Source organism: Aythya ferina (genome assembly GCF_964211825.1).
Source record: "Aythya ferina genome assembly, chromosome: 2".
Lineage (NCBI taxonomy): Eukaryota > Metazoa > Chordata > Aves > Anseriformes > Anatidae > Aythya > Aythya ferina.
The window spans coordinates 4,903,478-4,927,339 of NC_140297.1; the positions used below are offsets into that span (position 1 = coordinate 4,903,478).

A 23,862-nucleotide genomic window follows, 5' to 3' on the forward strand; every position below is an offset into this window, starting at 1 on the left:
TTTGGGTACATGTCATTTTATAAACTTTGTAGTAAATACTGGTAGTTGCAGAGCATGTGTTCAGCAGATGGTAGTACCTGTTGAGTTGGTGACAGCACTCTGTCCAGCCCTGTGAGGGTCCGTGGTGAAGTTCTCAGAGCAAGGCAGGAATTAAAATGATGGAGTTCCATAAACAAGCACATACGTGATCAGTCACCTCTGAGTAAAAAACATATACATTGTCTGTACTTCCTGAAACCACCTGAAGTATCTTGTCTCAGGGACTCAGATAAAGGACAAAACCACATTTCCTACTGACTAGCCTTAGGCCAATGTCTTTGCTTCCCACTGCTCTTAATCACTTCCCCCGTATCTCATATCTGTATCACTTGTTTCTTAGACTCTTTGTACGGAGCCTACATAAACCACAAAGGAGAGCAGAGCCCTCGTGAAGTTCTGTAATAAAACCAGTAATTAAAAGTGTGCCCAGAGAGCTATATTCTTAAGATGTGGGAGGTTTCATAATCTGTATCTGAAATAATAGTATTATAGCCTAGCATTATGAAGGCTGGCAAAGAGTATGATTGATGCTTATAAATACATCACTGTTGGATAAAGATTAGAAAGAGAAGAGCTACTTACAATCAGGGACAAGGCTAGTGCAAGAAGAAATGAGCATGAACACCCTATGGATACACTTCTGAGTAGATATTAGAGGATGATTTCCAACCCAGAGAGCAATGTGATGGAAGAAAAAAATAACTTGGAAGAAAAAAATAACTTGGAGTTAATTAACTCTTAGCTTGGAGTTAACAGATTCAGGAATTTCTTAAGGACTTTAACTCAATGGCTGTCTGGGGTTTGGAGGCTCTGGAGGCCCATCCAGAGTTTGAAATGTGCTTCTAGTTGTGTATTTCAGTCATTGCCAAGATCTTAGCCATGAGGTAGTGTCTTTAGAACTGAACCCTGACTTCTTCAATTTGTGGTAATAGAACTGCTCTTTGCAAAGCTAGATCTGTGTTGGTTGACTAGCTAAAACTTGCCTGTGCTCTTTTCTCCTTGTAATGATGGTAGAATGGTTTTGGGAGTAGTGGGGCAAAGCTTGCAACTCTTCCAAGGTTTCAGAGGAATAAAGAAAGCAAAGTTTGGTCTTTGCATTTTTTTTCTTTTTCTGTTAGATATGAATAATGCTCAAGAGTGCAATTTACTTCAAAAAAGAATATGCCCTGAGTCATTTCTGGGCAAGAAAATCAGAAATGTATTCAAGCCTGGATGTTTAGAGCTACTCAATAAAAAATCACCTGCAGGTATTCAGGATGGTTCAGTTTCAGTTTTCACCCAGGGAATTGCACGTCTGTATCCCCCACAGACTTCACTGCAGTTCTTCAGCGCCCAGTCACCTTCTCTGCTGTCTAATCTAAGATCTGCTGCACCATATTATGCTGTCAAGTAAAAGCCAAGAGTGGTGGGAAATCCCTGATTTGCATCACCCTTTACATGGGACGCATAGGCTTTTTCAGCATGTGGTCTGGGTCTGCGTGTTATGGAAGCAGCAGCCTCCTGTGAGAGGTGCCCAGGTTGAACCATGGAGAAATGTTTTCACACGGGCAGTGACCGCCATGAGGCTAACAAGTTTAGGGCAAACACAGGAATGAATATTTGGAAGGAGCAGGTTATGAAAGATCATATGTGGTCTTTCCTGTATTCCTTGACAGATAATCCAAAGTCGTGAAATATTCCACACCATGTTTTGAAGGCAGTGAGGCCAAGAAGATTGTGAACAGCAGCATCAGTGCCTTAAACTTCACTCCTCTTGCTTTATCCACACCACTGTGCACTGTTATATTTCTCAAACAGCAGCTGTAAGCCAGATAAACCTGCATCAGCTCTCTGTCTGGCTACTTAAGCCCTAACAGGAATTTGTGCAATCCAGCTGCAACGGCCACTTTTCGTAGAAAATGTTCAGCCCTCCACTGTCAGGACTGATAACTGATGAATAAATGGCCTGAAGGCAGGAGAAACAAGTTTTAGAAAAGGCTCGGTGGATCAGAGATGGCTCCACAATGGGTTTGTTATTGGTGTGTGTGCACATCCTAAGCACTCATGGAAGCTGCTGCTTCTCTTCGCCTGAGCATTTCACCTCTGCCCTCAAATAATGCTGTTACTCTCTTCATGGCTTTCACTCTTCCCTTGCAACTGTCCCTTGTGTTTCATGTGGAAATGCTTTTATTCCTCTATGCGACTGCCACCAAGAAGCTCGTTTTCCCTGCTAGCCTCTCCAGCTGCTTTCTCTGTCTGTAAGCATTAAGAGTACCAGAATATATGCACTGCTTGAACACGAGCACACAGGGGACACCATGAGGACCTAAGGGGAGGCCTCCATGTGGATGAAAACAAATAGCCCATGACAGACACACAGCCTGAGAAATAGCTTGGAGTTCGGTAGTCTTCCCATTCCATGCCACTTATGGATTGTCCATAGGCTTTGCTTGCCCTAGAAAAGACTAAAGACTATATATTTTTAAGTATTTTCCATGATTTTCCTTCCCAGTAGTCATGGGATGGACTCCAGCAAAGAGCTCTCAGATTTCTCCTGCCAGCTGTTTTCAGACAGACTTTGAGACAGCAGTCTTAATTGAACATCATTATTAATGGAATACTACATGAATTAATAGAAGGTTTCCAAGCTTCTTTAATAAAGTTATCATTTGCAATTATTTCTGTGCAGATGATTCTACTAATTCAGCTAGCTTTCAGCCATGCTGGCACATTATGATGATTGCTAATGTTAATTATTTGTGTCATGCTTTGAATCAGAAAATAGTAGCTCTGCACATCCCAGAGGAAAAAAATACCACTGTATGGATAGAGTAAGAATTAAAAACATGAATCAACAGAAGGGCTACTTTGAGTTTCACCAGCGTTATTTTAGAAACCCTTTTGTAAATCTCCATTTCTGAGTGAAATGGAGAATTTCTCTGAGAAATACAGGTGGTCTCACTGACTCAGAGAAATGGAGAATTTCTCAGAGAAATTCTCCATTTCTCTGAGTCAGTGAGACCACCTGTACAGAAAGAGTTGATCAAGTTCCCTGCCTTTCCAGCTCTCAGCACTTCCCAAGTCAAAAGAATGGATTTTCTATTTCTCTGCCTTCTATACCCAACCGTGCAATTAAGGTCATTTGACTGAAATAATTAGCAGAGCGTGCTTTCTCTGCGAACAATCAGGAACTCTTTCTGCCCACCTCTGACACAGGCTGCAGCCAACTGCAGGAGAATTCTGTTTTATTTTCATCTAACGCTATTGTTCCTGGCATGGGAGCCTGGTCCTGATAGCAAGCCGTTCAGGATGCCAGTGGTGTGATATCAAGGCAGAGAATGACGTTTCGGCTTGAAACATGGTCTGTTCTCAAATCAAATAAAGGGTTATTATGTGTAATTTCCCACCGTACACCTGGTTTTTGATTTACTAATTAGGAGGGCCAACGAGAAGTACGTTTGCTCTCACCATAATTGCTTCTTTGTGTCTGACCTCCCACTGTAGGGCTGAAGCTGTGCTTTTACAGGGCTGTGTGTGTGCAGGGAGTGGGAGGCTGCTACCAGATCATCCTACCTGGCTCTGGTTCCCAAATTCCTGCAAATATACAGCAAGTTATTTCGTAACTCAGTGTGAAAATGCGCTATCTCTTGCTACACTATTTTATCCAAGAGCTTTGCATCGTTCCCCTTGAGGCACACAGCTCCAATGGGATTTCTCTTGGCCAAGCTCTGCCTGGCAGACTCAAGAACACCACAGCCCAAAGCAGCAGACGTGGCGATGCAGCAGGACTGTCAGGCAGCAGAAGTTCTTGCCTCTTGCAGTTGTCTGAAGATCACTCAATGCGGGGCAACGCGTTGGTTATTATCATGGGGAGCCCTGTCATTCTTCCAGTACTTCTCTCTGTCCAAGTCAGAAAGCACAAGTCCATCTTTTTTCTCCTTTTCCAGTTCCTTCTGCCTGCTCACTCACTCCGCCTAACACCCGCTGCCCATTTGGGCTGGTCTGGCACTACTTCCTGAATTTTGGGGGATGTTTCAGGGCCAGAGTCTGCCTTCAGGCACCATCAGAAGTGAAATTGCTGCAGGAACTGCACAGCTGCAAGAGACACACCACGACCATGCCTCCCATGGGACGAGCAGTGTCCTGCTGCCTGCTTCCAGGCTCTTTCTAGCTCTGCTCCCTGCAGCTCCCAAGGGACAAGAGGGAATGTAGCTGTGAGGAAATGCCTCCTCATCTAGTCCTTGGGAGGGGACAGGCAAACAGAGAAGACCAACGAAGAGAGAGAAACTTTTTATTATTATTATTATTATTTTGCAATTAATAACAGTTTATGGGCTCTTCATTCCATCACTACTGTAGCATAAACAAGGAGCTGCTAACACCCTACCTCCCCTGTTTTCCGTGCTTCCCAAACTGTCTTTAACTTATCACCACACTCTACGTGGCTCATGCTCTGACTGAATATCCAAGTTCTCACAGCTTTGTGTTTTGGCCTGAATCCCTAAGTCTGTTCTGGGTGAATTGCTGCAACCCCTTTCTTCTATTCTGGGACCCATGCACCAGGGAGGAGTTAGGATAAGAGTCCAGCCAAGGCCTTGAACAACACTCTTTATCTGAAGAGGAACTTTAATGGAAACCCACAGCCTCAGTCCATGGTGTCCTCCTTGTGATGTGCCAGTCCCCAGGCTCTTGGGGATGGCACCTTGTGCTGCTGTTCTGGGCCGCTAGGCCACACTTGCACAACTCTCTCCACAAGGGTTGTGAAACAAGCAGAAGTCGCAGTAATGATGTTACCCGTCATGAAGATGAAGATGAAACCCTCTGTCACCCAATATTATAATCTAGGGGACTTTAAATGGCTCTTTAATTCACAACTTCATCCTAGAAATGGTATAATTGTGGCTCAAGTAGCAGTTCCATGCCCAGTCCCCTCATGGCCCATTTCTTCCCCCTCATGTGACCATTTGCCCCCCCCCCCGACAAAGCAGCTCTCTGCTGTCTGTCCTTGCTTTTTCCTTATGTTCTAAATGCCATTATATAGCATTGAATAACCCCAAATTTCTTAGCCTTTGAGTTGTGAGGAGATGCATCCATGCCATTTGCTTTGAGCTCCTCTGACTCCACCTCAATTCCCTAACTTCTAACAGGGCCTGATGTGTTTCAAACCCCACCTCCCCCCATTTGCAATGTGAGGATGTGAATTCCTTTTCAGTGCTGCCTGTGAAGGCAGTAACTGCTGTTTCTGGAGCATAGACTGTTTTTTTTTCATTTCACAAACTGAAGGCAATAAATAACCACAGAGAAAGAAGTTTTGGAGCCCAGTGTCACAGCAGACTGTGATGACTTTCAGCTTTCAAATACAGGTCATTTTTATGAAATAGCAGGAGTATTTCAATTTAATTTAAGGCTTATAGATTTAAGCCAACTTCTAACTACCAATGGTCAAGAAAATACCTGTGGAGGACAGACTCCTGTGAGTAAAGTGAGTTTCTTCGCTAGGCTCTGAGATGAGTAAGTATGAAAAGGTCAGCTTTGTCCTTCCACCAAACAGATGCATGGCAGGTCTCCTATTACTTAGTCATTTTTTTTGCCCAGTTTGGGGCACATCCTTCATTCCCTATTCACCTCAGCCTTAGATAGGAGTCTGGGGTGAAATGTTGACTCTACAGACAAAATTTTATGTACAGGGTGAGCTCTGGGGACCCTCACCTCAGTCAGCATCCCTCCAGATGCTTTATCCATACTAAATAACCATGCTAGCATCCACTAACAGTGCCTGCAAATGAGAGAAACTTTCTCAGGTGGCTGGCAGGAGTTTTTTTCCTCGTTATATCAATTGGCTTAGCTATAGTTCTCCACTGCTGTGCCCTGCAGCCTGCACACGCTGCATTAACCCTGCTGTTTCTCCCTACCCAGCAGGTATCTGACAGTTCTCTCTCATGCTTTACGCACCCTTGGCTATGAATTTTATTAGTGCTACTGTGATTTCTGTGCTAGTAGTAGCTAGGAGACAGTAGCAAGCAGAAACCATGTTCTTTGAGCTCTCTCCAAACAAACAAACAAACAAAAAAGGAAAAAAAAAAGAAAGAAAGAAAAAAAAAAAAAGATTAAAACCATTCTGTGCCTCGGTTAACCTCACTTCTCAACCATTGAGAAACTCTGTGCTTTAAAAGGATTTAACATAAAAAAGGGTCTAGATCAGATATAAGGAAGAAATCCTTCACTGTGAGGGCGGTGAGGCCCTGTTCCAGGCTGCCCAGAGGAGCTGTGGCTGCCCCATCCCTGGCAGTGCCCAAGGGCAGGCTGGATGGGGCTGGGGGCAGCCTGGGCTGGTGGGAGGGGTCCCTGCCCATGGCAGGGGGTGGCACTGGGTGGGCTTTGGGGTTCCTGCCAACCCAAAGCATTCTGTCATTCTACGATTCTGTGTCTCAGCCTGAGTGTACTGTCATACACTCAAATCCTGCCTTCATTTACATTGGCAGAGTGGTCCAGACATCACAAAAGCAATTCCTGCCAATGATCTGTTGGTACTGCTTCCCCAAGGCATCAAAGTGGTGGGGAATGTGACTGGGGAGGGCCTGCAGCTGGAAAAGCAAAATTCTTTCTCTACAGGATTTTTCACCTTACTCCATTAACCTCAAATACAAGAACCTTTTAAGCAGGTCAGAGCATCTGCTTAGCATCTGTGCCACATACGGAGTGTGAGAAGGGGAATGAGGCTATGATATAGGGCTGCTGATAGAAAAGCTGATATCAAAATATGCCTTTTGGTAAAGGTGGTGGGACAAGCATTAAGCCTTTAAGCCTCGTGTTGGTAGATTCTAGCTGTTGACAACATTTAATCTTTACTTAACTTCACACCAGGAGCACATCTGCCCTCAGTACATCAGTTTTTTTGAAAACAAGGACTTTTGATCTTCATAATTGCCTGTAAAGTCTGGGAGTTCCCAAAGCAGACCAGACACTCTTGCTCTCAGTGCTGAACAGACATCATTAAAAGTTGGCCTCTATCCTAAGCACCTTGCAGCCCAAACAAAAGCCTATGGCTAGGTGCAGAGAGACAGGCAAGGAAGACAAAACAGTGTGAACCAGGAGGTAGGAAGGAGGACAAAGATCACAAGCCCAGTAGATGCTGGGGTTCTAATGCAGGAGAATTTTGATCAGTAGGATCCTACTAGCAGGAAAAGCTCTTTTTAGGGAGTCAAGGAAAAGGTCTAAAACTTTTAGTTCAATCCAGTTTTCTTCTGTGGCCAGTCTATTGCCATGCTGTATGCTTTGTGGGAATCAGGTTTTCTCCAGCCAGATTTAGTTCTAGCATATGGGGTGATTGAACTACATCTAGCCAGAGACATTCAGTGAGTATAATTTTTTTTTCAACTTATTTATCTTCTTTTCAAAAAAACACATTCAGGTGGCAAAGTGCGCTAGATCTGTTTTGCTGTTAGAGCTCCCAAAAGCAATTAATTTCATGTGAGCAGCTCCACAATTTGACCTTAATTTCCTCAGTCTGTAGTCCCTTGCCTTCCTCTCCCCCCAGAAGCAGTGTTTCAAACTCCTTCCTTAATCTGCCTGTCCTTAACCCAGTGGAAGTGAATAAAACATCTAGGTGAACGGCAGCTGCAGGACATTTGTGTGCAAAATGATCAGTGGAGAACAGACCTTACTACCATCTTTCAAAGTGGGTTCCTGGGGTTCAACATGAAAGGCAGCAGATGTTGGTTTCCCATTTTCTTTGAAAGCCTAACCATGAAAAGATCGAGATCTTTTGTTAGAAGTGAAATTTTCAAAGAAGTGAGATGTTTCTGTCCTATCCCTCAGTAGCACAGGTTATATTGAGAACAACACTTTTTTGGTTTTGTAGCCTGTATAAAAGGGAATGGATGTCAGCAGCTGGAGATTTGTTTTCTGAATCGACTCCAGTCATGAGTCATTGAGGCTCCAAAACGATTTTATACCTGGAGCCTGAGTTGTTAAACTCAGAAGCTGTTTTGACATTGACTTAGTAGGGTTATACCTCTGAGCATCGTTCTGTAACTTGCAGCATCTCACATGTGGGAGGTTTTCCATTTGCGATTTGTGGGTTGCTGAGAAATCTTGGAGAGAATTGTGAGGCTGAAGAACACAACAGAATGGCTTCTGGCCCTTAGGCTGACTAATTGGGTCCTGGAAAACATGCAGTGAGGGTTTTGTGACAGCAAAACGGTGTTTTTTGGTGGGAAGGCTGGCTTGTTTGTCATGCAAAAGACCTGAGGCAGTGACAAAGTTGGTTGCTGGATTGTGATTTCTCTTTTTTAATGAATTTTTGCTGTCACTGGGGTGAGGAATTGCCAGTTAGAGTTCAGCAGGTCTGAAAATACCACAGTGTCCCATGTTGTCTGACAGCTTCCTTTACAAGCAGGGAAACCGATACACCAAATGGAGAATCCTGGAGAATACACCAAATGGAGAATCTGATGACCCCAGGAAATGTCCCTACGAAAGTGATTTTAGTAGCTGGAGAATTTTTTGTCTAGCTAAGAAAAGATCGGTTAACTAAAAACTCTGCAACTGCAGAACTGCAAGTTGGCACTTGCCTTCCTTTACAGTTTCACAAAGAATGGGAAGACAAATGATCGCGTCTCAGATGACAGATTCTGCCACGAGTAACTTTCTGTCTAGCTTCAGTGATGCTTCCAGTTGCTGGCATGGTACTGAGCCACTTTCAGTATCAAGCAGCATTTAAGATGTCCCATCTTTTATTTTATGGCACTGTGCCCCAAATCATTGTAGGTACTATTTTACATCATGCTCATATTTTACATCCATTCTGGAAGAGGGATAACAAAAGAGGAAAAATAGACACTATTATTTTCTGCTGAGTGAGAATACATTGTTCTAGAAAGCCTGGTGCAGCTGACTGAGCACGGGACTGGCACCAGGCAGCCTGAACTCTCCTATTGCTGTAATGGGTCTGAAAACTTTGAACTACACATGGGTTGGTCTGTTTGAGTCACTGGAGAGAGAGAGAAACACAAAAAAAAAAAAAAAAAAAAAAAGTATTTCAGTTTCACTACTCCAGGATATTTGTCACCAAACCTTCTGTGAACAATGCAACAAATTCCAGCACATCCTTGCTGTTTAGGGGCTTATCACTTCTATTGAGCATTGTAATAGAGCTGATGGGACTGGGGAGGTCAACAATGATATCCAAGGATGAAATGACCATTTGGTCAATTGGGTCTTTCTAGTCCTTCCAATTTCACTTGCTTGAATTGATTCTGTCAAAGGGAGCTCCTCATGTTATCAAAACAAACTGGCGCAACTTTGCAAAAGTTACACTATGGTTTCTGGGAGAAAGGTATATAGCAAGCAGCACAAATTTTGCCATCTGCTGCTGTTTTGTGTTTACACCATTTATTTGCATTGTGACTACACTGCAAAGTCCAAGTTTTGGCTTTGGCACTGGCTGTGCCATTTACGCTGAGAGCCAGAGAATGGGACCTGACCCAGCTATGCTTGCTGGTAAAGGTATGCTTCAGACAGCCTCATAGACCATTACTGCTGATCACTGGGCAAAATAATCTCCGGTTTTGTTGTGTGAAACAAGTAATGGATGGGGATAAACTGTGAGGAACTTGGAAAGTGAACAGAATTAGCTTGTTTATTTTATATACTTACTAACGTGCATGTGTATATATTCACTGTACATGATGATTTACATGTATTTCCTTGTTTAGGAGTATCAGATGCCTGCGGAATATTATCCACTGGAATTTAATCACCACATTCATCCTGAGAAATGTGATGTGGTTTTTGCTTCAAATGATAGACCACAACATACATGAAAGCAATGAAGTAAGTGTTTGGAGGTTGTGTGTCTCTGTCATGCGCTTTGGGGTGGCTGGGATGCTGAATTAGCTCAAATAACTAATTTTAAATAATTAAAAAAATGCTAAATTTTCATTTATTTCCTCATTCCTGAATATCAACTTTTTTAAAGTTATAGTCTGCCCCCAAAAAATCTTCTATCTTCGTTGACCATTGATACTTTCCAAATGTTTATTCTTCAAGACACAGTATAGTGCAAGACACTATATTTGGTGGTTCTCAAATATTTTTTATCAGTGCATCTTGCAGTGATTGCACTTGTGTGTGAAAAGTATTAGTTCCAGAGAACTTTACCTCTATGACCAGGGTACAGAAATACCTGAGATGGCTGTTCTGGCACTCAGTCAGCTTCTTTGCCTGATGACAGTGGGCACCTTGCTGTCTGGAGCCTGTGGGACTCTCAAGAATGAATGAATAAATAAATAAATAAATAAATAAGGAACAGGACCTGAAACAGCAGAATTTTTGCTCCTTTATATCTTTGTGCTTTTTTTTACAAAATTCCGTTTTTCTGCTAATGCCATCTTCACTATGCCAGACCTGCTGTTGAGGAGTGCTGTGAGATGGGTGGGCTGCATACAGCAGCATCTGCCTGTTAGAGGAGGCATCCTTCTGCCAGGGACATAACCTTTTCACTCCAGCTCCTGCTGCTTACTCTGCACTCTTTCTGCTCCTTTTCTTGATCCCTTGTGGAGGACTGAGCCCTTGGCGACAGAGTTAGAACCAGTTCAAAGAACAGGGCAGGTCCACATAAAAGAAATGGTTTTGGAATTGATTAAAAATATCTACTCCAAAATAAAAATATTTGTGTTCAATTTTCCTGAGGAATAATTCTACTTTTCCTTGAGGCATCATTCTTTTTGATAGTCCCTTTAGAGATCTTTTTACTGTTCTTACTCCCATTGTAATATTCTTATTGTGGAGTACCCTCTTTTTAGGGCTGTCCCTTGATAGTTATCTCCATAATAAAAAAACTGCCAGTGTGCTATGCACACATACATGAACACACCCTTCATATTCTTTCTTTTTTGGAAGGCAGGTGGCGTAAAGTGCCTATAAGAGCACAAGCTGGATCCATAGCTGATACCAGGCAATGTGGCTCTACTCTTGGAGGAACTGCTCCTCTAGAAATTGAAATCCACCCCAGGAGCCTGGATATCCGTTTATTTTAGTCAGCTGGGTACTTGTTATCCCTGGTTAACTTTTCAAATGTCAAATTTGGCATCTGGACTTTAATCCCACATTTTGGAAAAAGGAATAGAAAAGCCATCAGTACCTAGATAAAAACAAAGCAGCCTCAGATTCTAAGTTTTTTGACACATCTGTATAACTGTATTATTATTCAAGTAGCTGCTCCTTTAAGATGTAGCTTATGTTAATTCATTGTTTGCTTCGTCTGTGTTTCTGACATTTTCAGGCTACAGAAGATGGTGGTATATCAGCTTTGTTGTTGATAGTTTTATGCTGCATTCTTTTCTCTCATGACAATATTGTAAACCTTAATGCAGATTTTTACAGTTATTTAGGAATAATCAGTTGTACTCAGACACTCAAATGCTTCTTAAAATGAGACCACAAAGTGCTAAAGAAAATATAAACTTGCAAATACAAGGATAGATCCTCACATGCCTCAGTTTTCCGTTACTCACCTTTTCTCTGTAAAACACTGCAGTCTTTTTTGGGAAAGTGCTTTTTATAAGCTTACTGATAATGTTAATGTTCTTACTGTGGTGTAAGGCAGAATCAAAACGGCACCTCCAAAATCAATGGGGGCAGCATAATTTACACTGGCTAATTGTATGATCTCTTCTGGGCTAATCAGCAAAGATTAAATAATGCAGTTACAGAAACATAAAGGACTCAACATGAAAAAAAATTTGCATGAAGTTATAGTACTGATGTTAATAAATCAAGGGGAAATGCTGAAGATGTCTAGAGCCTAATGGTGGATGCATGTGGGGACCAGGTATCCTCAGTCAAATAAATGAAATGGTATAAATTAATGAGTTCTGCTAATTGGGTTTATTATTCAATAATAATAAATCCACAGTTCCAAAGGGAAATGAGTTGCTCAAATTCATTTTGTTCTGGTTTCCTATGGAAACAATGCAGAGGGAGACCTCACCACCTTCATGTGTATTTGTCTCTACGTGTCCCAGTGCCATCACAACCCACTGGCCAATTTCACTCAGTTATGACAGAGGAACAACAGGCTCAGATATAATTAGTTTTTACATTTATTTTTTTTTATGAAAATGGGCAGCTGTGGAGAGAAGAAAAATTGCGTAAGTGTTACAGCCGAGGGAAAGAGTGGAACAAAAGTGTAGGCATTGTATTGGAGAATTTACATGAGACTGAGGCCACAGGGAAAGGTTTAATTCATGCTCATACCTTCTTAGAAAGCAAAATCAAATATGAGACTCAGTGCCTTAGGAAACCTGGTCTTACCCGTTAGTCAAAAGTGGAGTCAAAATATATATTTTTTTTATATTAGCAAAATATAGGAGAGAGGGGGATTGTATTTTTGTTTTGCTTTGTTCAGGCCAAAAAGAGAAAAAAAAAAAAAAAAAAAGTGATTTGTAATTGGTTTAAACAAAATTTTGAAGACACAGTGGTTCATCTTCTGCTTTCTTGATTTGTTTTTAAATCCTATTTTAAGGATCAAGGCAAACTAAATTTCAAATCTTGATGAAATCACACAGAAATTAAAGTTTTAACATATCCAAAAGTTTGGTGTTTTGTTTGTTTGTTTTTGTTTTTGTTTTTGTTTTCTGTTTATTGCAGTTCAATAAACAGAAGTGATCACTTGTGAATGTGCTACCATTTTGTAAACGTGTTTCTTGTCCAATAAATTCTTAGTCCACAGAATTCTGCTGGGTTTCATAGTGCATCTGCTGCTCTGTTGACTGCCTAGAGATCATCAATACCTCATGCATATGAAGTCCAAAATGAAATTAACTGAGGGTCAAAAGTTTCAAATACTTTAGCAGAGTTAATTAAAAGGCTGGAGAATGGTAAGACCAAAAATGACATCAATGCTACCAGCTAACATAGGTAATTAATGTCATGCTTCAGGGAATACACTGAATGCCTGCTTGGTCAGGAGGAAATTTTCCCAGACTTCTGCGTGTAGTGCTATGGAAATTACCATCAGCGGTTACTTCTGATTTATTGATGTGATGTTACCATCTGCCTCTCCATAGTTAATTGTCTATTCCACAGCTGTGGTCTCACTGCACAGCCATAGAAGCTTCCTTTACTGATACATTGAGGCCGACTAAAAATTCTTCTTGACGTTGTGGCAAAATTCAGAGGTGATGCGTGCAGTGATGTGACTGACGGACTAAAGTACAAATGGCAGGAGTAGAGGGGATGAGGTAGTTGATAAAAGCATAGCTTTAACGTAAAATATCTTTTTCTAAAATGTTAGTGGTGCTCCTTCCTGTCGTGGTTCCGCTCTAGTGGGCAGCCAAGCTCCACCACAGCCGCTCTCTCACTCCCCCTCCTCAAAGAGGAATGGGGAGAAAATATGTGAAAAGGGCTCAAGGATTGAGATAAGGACGAGAAAATCACGCAATAATTATTGTAACGGGCAAAACAGACTCGGCATAAGGAGATAGTAAGATTTATTGCCTATTACTAACAAGCGAGAGAAGTGAGAAAACAAAGAAAAAAAAGCAAACCAAAAGCACCTTCCCCCCCATCCACCCTCTTCCACCTCCTCCCCCCGAGCGGCGCAGGGGAACGGGGGAATGGGGGTTATGATCAGTCTACAGCACTTCTTCTCTGCCGCTCCTTCTCGGTCACTCTCGTCCCCTGTGCTGTGGGGTCCCACCCACGGGATGCAGTCCTTGATGAACTGATCCGGCGTGGGCTTCCCACAGGCAGCAGCTCTTCCAGAACTGCTCCAGATATGGGTCCGTACCACGGGGTCCATCCCTCAGGAGAAAACTGCTCCAACCTGGCTCCCCTACGGGCAGCAGCTCCTGCCAGATCACCTGCTCCTGCGTGGGCTCCTCTCCACGGGCTACAGGTCCGGCCCAGAATCTGCTCCGGCAGGGGTCTTCCACAGGCGGCAGCCTCCGTCGGTGCAGGGCCACCTGCTCCACCGTGGTCTCCTCCACGGGCTGCAGCGTGGAACCCTGCTCCACCGTGGTACTCCATGGGCTGCAGGGGGACATCCTGCTTCACCATGGTCCTCACCACAGGCCACAGGGGACTTCTGCTCCAGCGCCTGGAGCACCTCTCCCCCTCCTTCTACACTGACCTTGGTGCAAGGCTGTTCTCTCACTCCCTTGACTCTCCCGGCTGCTGTGTGGCGCAGCGTTTTTTCCCTGTCTTAAATATGCTCTCACAGAGGCGCAAAACAACATCACTTATTGGCTCGGATCTGGAAAACAATGGGGCCCTTCCCAAACATGGGGCAGCTTCTAGATCTTTCTCACAGAAACCACCCCTATGGCTCCCTGCTACCAAAACCTTGCCACGTAAACCCACTACACTTCCCTTCAGTGGAAATGAAGCAAGACTGTGACATTAACTATTATCTTAGATTTTCTTCAAACTGCTCAGCAGGTGGGTTATACTGCCTAAAAGTTGCTTAGACTCTTATGTCATCTTTGGAAATTACCTTAGGCTACAGCTGTACCTCTCAGAAAGATCACCTACAGTCAGGCGGCACGTCGCCTTTTGTCTTCATTCCACACAAATGCTTCTTTAACTGCTTGCAGACTGCTGGTGTGGACATGCCTTAAGGCATGTTAACTTTCCAGACACGTTCAGATGGAGGGAATCCAGCATGTTGTCGTCAAACCCAAGCCACAGCAGAAAGTCACAGATACAGCTGTGAGCTCCTGACAGCACCTAAGATATTTTGATTCCGAGTACCGAGTATAAATATACATTCTTTGACTTACTTTTATCATTGTTTTTTAAGGGAATAGCAAGAAAGAGTTTTTGAAGTGGTCTCACCATGGTTTTAAAATGTTCCTTTTTTTTTTTTTTCCAGCCCTGGTGTCGGTGTATTACCACTGTCTACAATTATTTTGTGGTGACCAACTTCTTCTGGATGTTTGTGGAAGGCTGCTACTTACATACAGCTATAGTGATGACCTACTCCACAGATAAGCTGCGGAAATGGGTCTTTCTCTTCATAGGATGGTGTAAGTGTCTTGTGCATTCATAATGGTGTTACATGGTGTAGTGGTGTAACATTTGGGTGCCAAAATGGACTCTGGTGGTTTTACTCAGCTGGGCAGCTGAGCTCCACCACAACAACTCTCATGTGGTCCTGTGTGGGCTCCTCTCCACTGGCTGCAGCTCCAGCCCGGGGCCTGCTCCTGCGGGGGCTCTCCATGGGCCGCAGCCTCCTCCAGGCCACATCCACCTGCTCCACCGGGGGCTCCTCCACCCACGGGGGGGCTGCAGCGTGGAGATCTGCTCCATGTGGGACCCATGGGCTGCAGGGGGACAGCCTGCTCCACCAGGGGCTTCTCCCTTCACAGGCTGCAGGGGAACTTGTGCTGTGTGCCTGGAGCACCTCCTGCCCTCCTGCTGCACTCACCTTGGGAGTTGCAGGGCTGCTTCTCTCACATTTGACATTCCTCTCTCCCACTGCTGTTGCTCAGCAGTTTTTTCCCTTCCTTAAATCTGCTCTCCGAGAGGTGCAAACAACTTCACTTACTGACTTGGCTCTGGCCAGCAGTGCATCCCTTTGGAGCCAGCTGAAACTGGTCCTTATCTAATATGGGGCAGTTGCTGGATTCTTCTCATCGAGGTTACCCCTGCCGTCCCCCACTACCAAAACCTTGCCACGTAAACCCAATATGCTTAATGCCTGGCATTAAAGTGATAAAAACAACAGCAGCAAGAAAAAACTTGAAAAATCCTACTGTGGTGAAATCTGACATACCTAACTTTATACCTGAGAACATGTATAGTTCTTCACTGTGGTGACAACATAAAGGTAATAGGCTGGATCTGGATTTATTTTCATCACTTAGATCTTTGGGTACCTTGTGTTACAGTTGAAAAAATAATTCCCAGGCTCAGCACTTTGGGAACACAGCAGTCCATACCATGCCCCTTTCACTTTGATCAGTAAAGCGCTGATCACAGCCCCATATGCACTGCTGCTCCAGATGGCATGAAACAAAAAGACACAGTCCATGTCCTGTGGACCACTCAGTCTCAAGAGACAGAAAAAATAATTCTAAGTGAGGAGCTGATTGGAAGAAAAGCCTAATTATCTGCCAGTCCAGTCTTACAGCTGTTGTTTGAACTTCTGAAGGGTTTGTTCCTGGAAAACAGCCCTCAACAAAGGATCATATGTTGTCTTTGTACTATATTTATGGCTGCTCGAAGACAGAAATAGAGCTCATTACTCTGTTATCTCACCTCTACTGTGTGAGCCTGGGCCAGGGCAAGGGCTGCTCCTTCTCTCTAGGTGCATCAATATAGGTTGGTACATCAGTTCAGGCTGGGAGCCAACTGTCAGAGTAGCAGTCCTGCTGAAAAGGACCTGGGGCTTATAGTAGATGCAGGCAGGTTATAAGCCACCAGTGCCCTCCCATCGTGAATATAGTAAAAAACACATTGGGCTACACTAGGATTGTTGCCAGAAGACTGAGGGAAGTTACTAATTCTTTGTATTCAGCTTTGATAAAGCAGCTCTTGGAATACAGTGGTCACTTTGGGGTCTGTTAGGTTAGAAGGCATGTGGAAAAAATGGAAGTTATCCAGTAGAAGGTGGCCAATATGATCAGGGGTCTAGATGACATGAGCTATGAAGTGAGGCTGAAGGAACTGAATTTGTTAATCTAGTCAAGAGGAGGCAAAGGGAGCGAGGAGGGCCTATTAGATTCCAAGAAAAAATTGGTGTCTAATTAGAAAGATGATGGAGCCAAATTCTTCTTGGTGATAGCATATATTATAAAAAAGGGTAATGGCCGCAAACTGGGAGGTTCCAGCTGGGCATTAAGAAAAAAAAAATGCCAAAATGGTAATGCAACACTGCAACAAATGACTCAGAAAGGCTGTGGAATTTCTGACCTTGGAGATACTGGAAATTGAGCAAGATTAAGCCATGGTTGAGGTGGCTAGTGTTGTCAACAGTTCCTCTTTGAGCAGTAGATTGGACTGGGTGCCTTCATGGTTCCTTACCAAGCAACCTATCCATGACTTGAACTGAGCCTCAAGGGGTTTGGCAAGGCAAGCCCTGTGCAGGTAGCTTGTTTGGTGAATACAAAATAGGGAGCCAAGCAGAACTAGTGAATTTGGCAATTCTTTTCTGTTGAAAAAAAAAAATGTGGAAAAGAAGTCACAAATATTGTCTTTTCTGAAAGTAGAATGGCACTGTGTTCAGAAATGCCTCTCATAATTGAGCAGAAGTAATTGAATTGCAGTTCTAACAGAAAAAACAGTCTTTAAAACAAAATATGTCAATCAGAACAAAATCAAATGGGAAGAAAGGGGAGCTATAAGAAAAAGAAGACAGAAAATGTAAGAAAACATGTATGTGGTGTATTTATTCATTTATTTATTTATTTATTTATTTTAATATTTTTAATTCTGTCACAAAACTAGAAAACCAGCTCCTCATACAGCTCTCACAGACCCCCGACAGGTTTGGTCTATGGTATTTTCCTTCCCTATCTCCCCCAGGGCCCTCTGGGTCTCAGGATTGCCATGTGCTGAATATACCTTTCCTCTCAGCCTTTTAGGTGCTTTCGAGCTCTGCTTTGGCTTCCCATACACTTGATCTTTTATCACCCTCATTCTCAGTTCCCTGGTCTTCCCTTCACCAGGAGAATTAAAATGTTATCCCAGGAGAAAGGATGTGGCTGCATTTTGTCTGTTCATCCCTAGCAAAGGCAGCATTAGATACCTGGCCAGGCTCACTCCTACAAGAGGGCTTAAGTCATGTTGCTTCCAGTGGGAAGGAAGCAGGTTCCAGTGAGGGTCACTGAATCTGGGCATTCACCTTGGAGTAACGTTGGTTTTAAAGGGATGTGAAACTGGAGGCTGGAATGAGGGATGGAGCTGGAGAAGCTTATTTTCTTGTTTGTTTTTTGGCTGAGGTGACAGGTTAAAGGGAAAAGGGAAATGGAGATGGAAATTCCTCCTCTTCCAATTTTGGCATCTGTCCAGACTGCCTGGGAAATGCATGTGTGAAAATGGTCATGTCTTCCCCCAGGAGATCCATGCAAAAAGGCCAGCTCCACTTACTCTTCCTCACCTCGAATATCCTTCTCCAGAAAAATGCTCATCCCCTTGAAACTGGCTGAACTCTGGAGGCCTAATACAAAACAAGCAAAACAAGGCTAAAGCTGCAGACATGAGACTCATATAACAATAGAATTAGAAAGCAGAGGACATGGCACTGCAGGGACATTAGGTGTACAGATACAACTCACCTAATGCAACAAGAGATCAAGAGTTTAAGAGATATCAAGAGATTCTCATCATCCTGTTTCACAGGTTCAAGACTTAACTGAAAAAGTTGTTGAAGATGTTGAAAACTGGCTTCATTTAAAGAACCCAATAAATTTACAATCTTCTTGCAGCCAGGGAAATAAAAATCTAAACAATGCCCACCTCCAAATGCTGTCTATAAGGTTTTGCCATGTCAAAGGCAGGAAAATGAAAAGGGGACAGAATTGCCTATAAGCTAGCCAGAACTTTTCTGATCACATGCATAGAAAAATAGGTATATATGATACACACCGTTACACTTGTTAATGATTTTATTAACTTGTTTTATTAGTCCTAAGTTTTTTCTTGATGAGATTATTTAATTTAATACAAGGAGAGGTTTTAGCAATTGCAGTGTCTCAAGTATACCAAGATAGGACCACTTGTATTTTGAGTCTTCCAGTGCATTAAGAAAGACTCTTCTATCCTCATTACAAACCTCTATCTAAACAGAGATATATCTAATATTGTATCATCGATACATAAATGGATTAACTGATTAATTTTTTTGCTGTTGTTGCAGGTATTCCTTGCCCAATCATCATTGCCTGGGCCATTGGCAAATTATATTATGAAAATGAACAGTAAGTGATGTTAACATTTGTGTTTATGTGGCTCTCTAAATAAATTAGGAAATGGCTATAAGCTGAACTAGTAATTTAGAAATTAGGCTGATTGGAAAGAGAAAAGGTCATCTAAACCCAAATGACCTCAAATTTCAGAACACTATTTGAGTCAACTCCTGAAAGTATCAATATATTCCCAAATCTCCTTTGTCAAATTCTAAAGTTTTCATATGATATCTTTGTACATGATTTATAGTCAGATTAATCTCCTTCAATGGGAGTTCTGCTTGAATAAGACCTTGGTGAAAATTACAGTTGAGTGCTAAAGGATTTAGCCTTCTGGGTGTGCAGAATTCAGTTTCAGCCTGCCAAGAGTTGTCTTACAGTTGAAATTTTTGCATTTCTGTTTCTGTCTCTTCCAAGTGGAAGCAGTAAGTGCATGAAATTGAAAAATATTGGAGATAAGCAGGCATCTGTGTTGTTTTGTTTTTTTCCCACAAACATTGATACTGGTCAGGTATAGTTCAGCTTGTACTTTGCAACTGGTGTTTGGATCAATGTGTACTGGCTGTTACAGCTCACTTCTCTAATCTTAAAAAATTCTTTCCTCCATGAATCTGGTATTCATATGACCACACTGTCTATCTCTCTCTCTGTCTGTAGCACATATGATTAAATGTAAGTATCTACCTCATAGGTGTCTGCATCTGCACTAATCTATGGTCTGTTATGATTAGTGGTGATCAATCAAAACAGTAAATGCAGTCTGGGGTGTATTTCATCTCATCTGGAAGAAGATGTTTGAAGCAGGTTGGATGAATTAAATTTACATGCACTATTTCTCTCTCCTGACTCTAGAGGAGATGGACAGGATTACTGGCTGAGTTATGGGCATCTACACTGTATGGGAGGAATTCTGTTATGCACTGCTAAGTTCTTATTCTTTTCTCCCCACTAACTTTTGAACCCTTGACTAATCTTTTCTATAGCTTCAGTGGTGACTTTGAAGGTGATAATCTAATTCCCAGGAGTTGCACATAATGGCAGTCATCCAGACACCCTTCAACTGACAGAAATGTTTAGTGAGGCCCAATCCCAGCCTACAGCAATCACACAGGAGAATCCATGTTGTAGTTCCAAAATGGCAAATAAAAGTTTAACTGGAGCCTGTTTTTTGGGTGTCCAAGTCAAGCAGCCCTGGGAGGTAACCTCAGATGACCAGATTTCCCTAGTTTCCATGCTCACAAACATTTTTTTTCTGTGTGGGTAAAGGATTGCAACATTTTGTGTCTGCTTCATGGTCAAGTTCCTTTCTTGAACAAGCAAGGGCAGCATGGCAGCTGTCTCATTGTGCTGAAGCTAGAACTTTCAACTGTAGAACTAGTACCTTAAAACAGAGAGGCAAAATACCACATGCTTTAATAGCAGCAATGCTGATTAAACTTTCTTGTTCTGAGTGACTGAGTTGAACACTAAGGTTTGGACACATCATTTTTGAAGGACTGCTCATCACTCACAAAATAAATAAGGGCAAGCCCCTGATAATATGCCACAACATCTGCGATCGTACATGCAAGGCAGATGTATAGAGAAACTAGTGCATCACCTGTACCAGTTCCTCCTTTCAAGATCATCTCTATGCCTGCAACATGAATGTTAAAGAACCTCACTTTGATGTATCTTAGATATGAAGAAAGATATGACATGTTTATACAGCCATTATATAGGTCCTGCACAATATAGCCTTACAAAAGAAAGAAGGATGAAAAATACTGTCAGCATGGCAAGAAAAACAAAGTGATTCTATTTCTATGCAGAATGTTCTGTGGTATATAGGCTGCTCTTGTTGAGTCTCTAGGATCAACCTCTCTGCCTTGGGTGGATTATGAAATGGAGCTTGAGTTTTTAAATTCATGTCATGGGCAAATTTTCACATACTAACGTACATCATTTGGCTAAAGGGCTTGCTGATAGGGGAGGTTGCAGGTTACTTTTGGTCGACCCAGACAACTAAACCTAATGTCTTGGGATGTTTTCACATTTATGCTGATGCTTGGCATGAAGTGAAACATTCGCACACATCTTCATTGTACAGCACAGCAGCTCCAAGCCTACTGTGTAAAATAGAAAGTCCTTTCGGCTTCTGCCCACTGTTGTGTGGGGTGTAATGGCCTGGAGCCTTAGTGTTATCCTTGCTTAGTGTCAGCGGTGGGGCCAGGATTCATGTACTTCATCACCCTGCTTGAGAAACTGAGACTGGACACTTCCACAGTGCCATTCCTTTGATCTAACACACACCACACAGACAGACAGGCAGAGCTCCTGTAAATGAAGAGCTGGTAAGGGCATAAAGCTATAAGACAAGGGCTATTAAATGAACTCTGCTTTTCATGTTTGTAGTAATGGCATATGCAGGGGAGACTCAGTGAAGTAAATGAACTGAAGCAAAACTAGAAATGAATTGCTTGCTGAGGGCCTGTCAGTTATCATGAATATTCAGTCATCTTCTCAAGCATTAAAGCACATGATACTTCAGATAGCCTCTTCCTACTGCCTCCTGGTCTGAGGAAAGGGGCAGATTCTGTCAGACTAAAGCTGAGCAGTCAAACTAAAGCACTAAACGTATGTGCGGTACATGTGCATTATGTGAGATTGTGTGTATTTAACTTAGGTATTGTCTCTTCTCCTCTCCAATTAGCCATTGGGAGAGTTTGGAATAAACTTTGTGACATTTACATAATCCTTTCCCTGTGCTTTGGATAATATAGAAATCATGCCTTTAACTTGAGTGCATAACTGTGTACAAATACAGACAGAGAGAAAAGTAATTCCCAGCTTCGAGAAATAATTGCTGCCAAGATAATTCATCATCTCTCATGCCAGGAGAGGCTGAAAGAGCTGGGACTCTTTATCCTGGAGGGGGAAGAGGGGTGTCACACCAATGTTTATAAATATCTGATAGCAGGGTGTGGAGAAGATAAAACCAGTGGTGCCCACTGACAGGACAAGATGCAAAGGCACAAATGGAAACACATGATTTGCCATCTGAACATAAGGAAACACTTTTTTTTCTTTTTTGTGAGGGTGGTTGAACATTGGAACAGATAGCCCAGGGAAGTCGTGGAGTCTTCATCCTTGTAGATACTCAAAAAAACAAATGAACATAGTTATCTGCAACTTGCTCCTGTTGGCTCTGCTTTGAGCAAGGGGTGTTGGACTAAACAATCCCCAGAGATCCCTGCCAACCTCAACTGTTCTGTGAAACAGACTGACCATCCTGGCTAATGCTCCATTTATCCTAACCTCTGGAGAAACTGTTTTACTCCCCTTGAACTAGCAAACAGGACACCAATGCAAAACCTGTGCTTGCCTACAACCTTCAAGACTGTTCAGATACTCCAGTGGGCAGCCCATAATTCAGAACTTCTTTATCTGAGTATGCATTTGAGCTATAACATAAATTGTTTGGAGGTTCATGCTATGTGTAGCTCATAGTAGCTTAAAGGCTCAAAGTAATGCACAAGAAGAATGTTAAGGAAATGCTTCAATGAGCTTCTTTTTTTTTTTTTTTCCCTTTTTTATACTTATTATAAGTATGAAGAAGTGTTTTGCATAGTGAGGCCAATATAATTGGTACTGTGGCAAACACCCTGTCTGGGATTTAACAGGTTTTTAGCAAAATCTGACAATGAGTCAGTAAAAAAAGGAAAACAAAACAAAACAAAATGATTAAGAGATATTATTGTAACAATTTCATTGGTGGACCACTGGTAAGGAGAAGAACATTAGTAAGGTCTAATTAACAATAATGATAAAACCAATGTTGTTTTTTGCTATATGAAGAACCATCACAGAACCGTGGAGAATATTAATTAGCCCTATCCAATAGAAGTGTGTTTATATATCTGAGTTTAATAAGAACTGTCTTCATAAATTTTCCTCTTCAATATTTACAGAGTGTTTGTTTATTCTTCCAGAGGTAAAGAAGAGAAAGAAAAAAAAAAAGAGAGAGAGAGAAAAGTGGCTTTTACATGTAACACAAAGCTGAAATTAAATTCTGATGCACCAAGTAATTTTAAGTGTTTCAGATTTCTCTCTTTTGGTTATAAAGAGATGTGTAGTACAGATTTTACTGTGGAATAAGGGCTTATATTGGATTTAAAGTTAGAGTTAAGATGACAAGCAGAATGTTTGCAATATGCCAGCTAAGGTCTCAATTTGATCAGTTAGACTGTAAATATGAAATTCAGCAAATGAAATGTAGACATATGTAACGTCTATGGCACATATCTATCCTCTAACCTTACTCTCTTAATTTAATGGGCAGACTAGAAATGTTTAGACTGCAAAGTAACAGATCTGTTTTATAGCCTAAGTAGATGAGAATCATTCTAGAAAAGCTTTTTTATTATTATTTTTCGTCTACTAAACACAAAAGGAACCTGGATTAACAAGCTTGCATGTGCATGTAGATGCCTGTGTTGTAGAAGTTTACCTTTGGCAACAACCTCCTTCCCTCAAATTTTGTGAAAGTGTGTGTATACATACGTGGTGCCTCACTCAATACAACTTTAGTCTGATACTGGGCTTCAGATAGTAAATATTAGTATTTTTTTCTTCAATATGATCTTACAGTTAAGCAATATTTTAATTCCAGAGAGCAGAGAGCAACCTTTGCCATTTAACCTCATTTGTGCTCTACAACCTCTCTTCCAAATTTTCTGCAGACTTCTTCTGGCTCACAAAACTCTGCCACATGTCTCAGTCCCTTATTGGTCCCGTTTGGATTCCTCTTCCAGCTTTCCAGAAATTCCTCTTCTAATGGCTCTTGGTTCTCAAAGTTTCAGGCAATCTCTAGTAGTTCTCTTGAAATGCCCTTCAAAAACATCTCTTAAATCTAGGTCTTGCAAGTTCTGGAGAGTTGCGTTTCCTGCCTTGG

The 23,862-nt window shown here is 42.1% G+C and overlaps 1 protein-coding gene across 6 annotated transcripts in view; it reads left to right on the forward strand.

Annotated features, from left to right (window-relative positions):
* CRHR2 (corticotropin releasing hormone receptor 2) overlaps positions 1–23,862 on the forward strand; it is a 158,010-nt gene that overhangs the window by 97,286 nt on the left and 36,862 nt on the right. For all 6 annotated transcript variants that reach the window (XM_084509367.1, XM_084509365.1, XM_084509366.1 and 3 more), the window contains 3 exons: positions 9,735–9,852; positions 14,894–15,047; positions 18,881–18,941. In XM_084509367.1, coding sequence (XP_084365493.1) covers positions 9,735–9,852; positions 14,894–15,047; positions 18,881–18,941 — 333 coding nt within the window. The remainder of the gene's footprint in view (positions 1–9,734; positions 9,853–14,893; positions 15,048–18,880; positions 18,942–23,862) is intronic.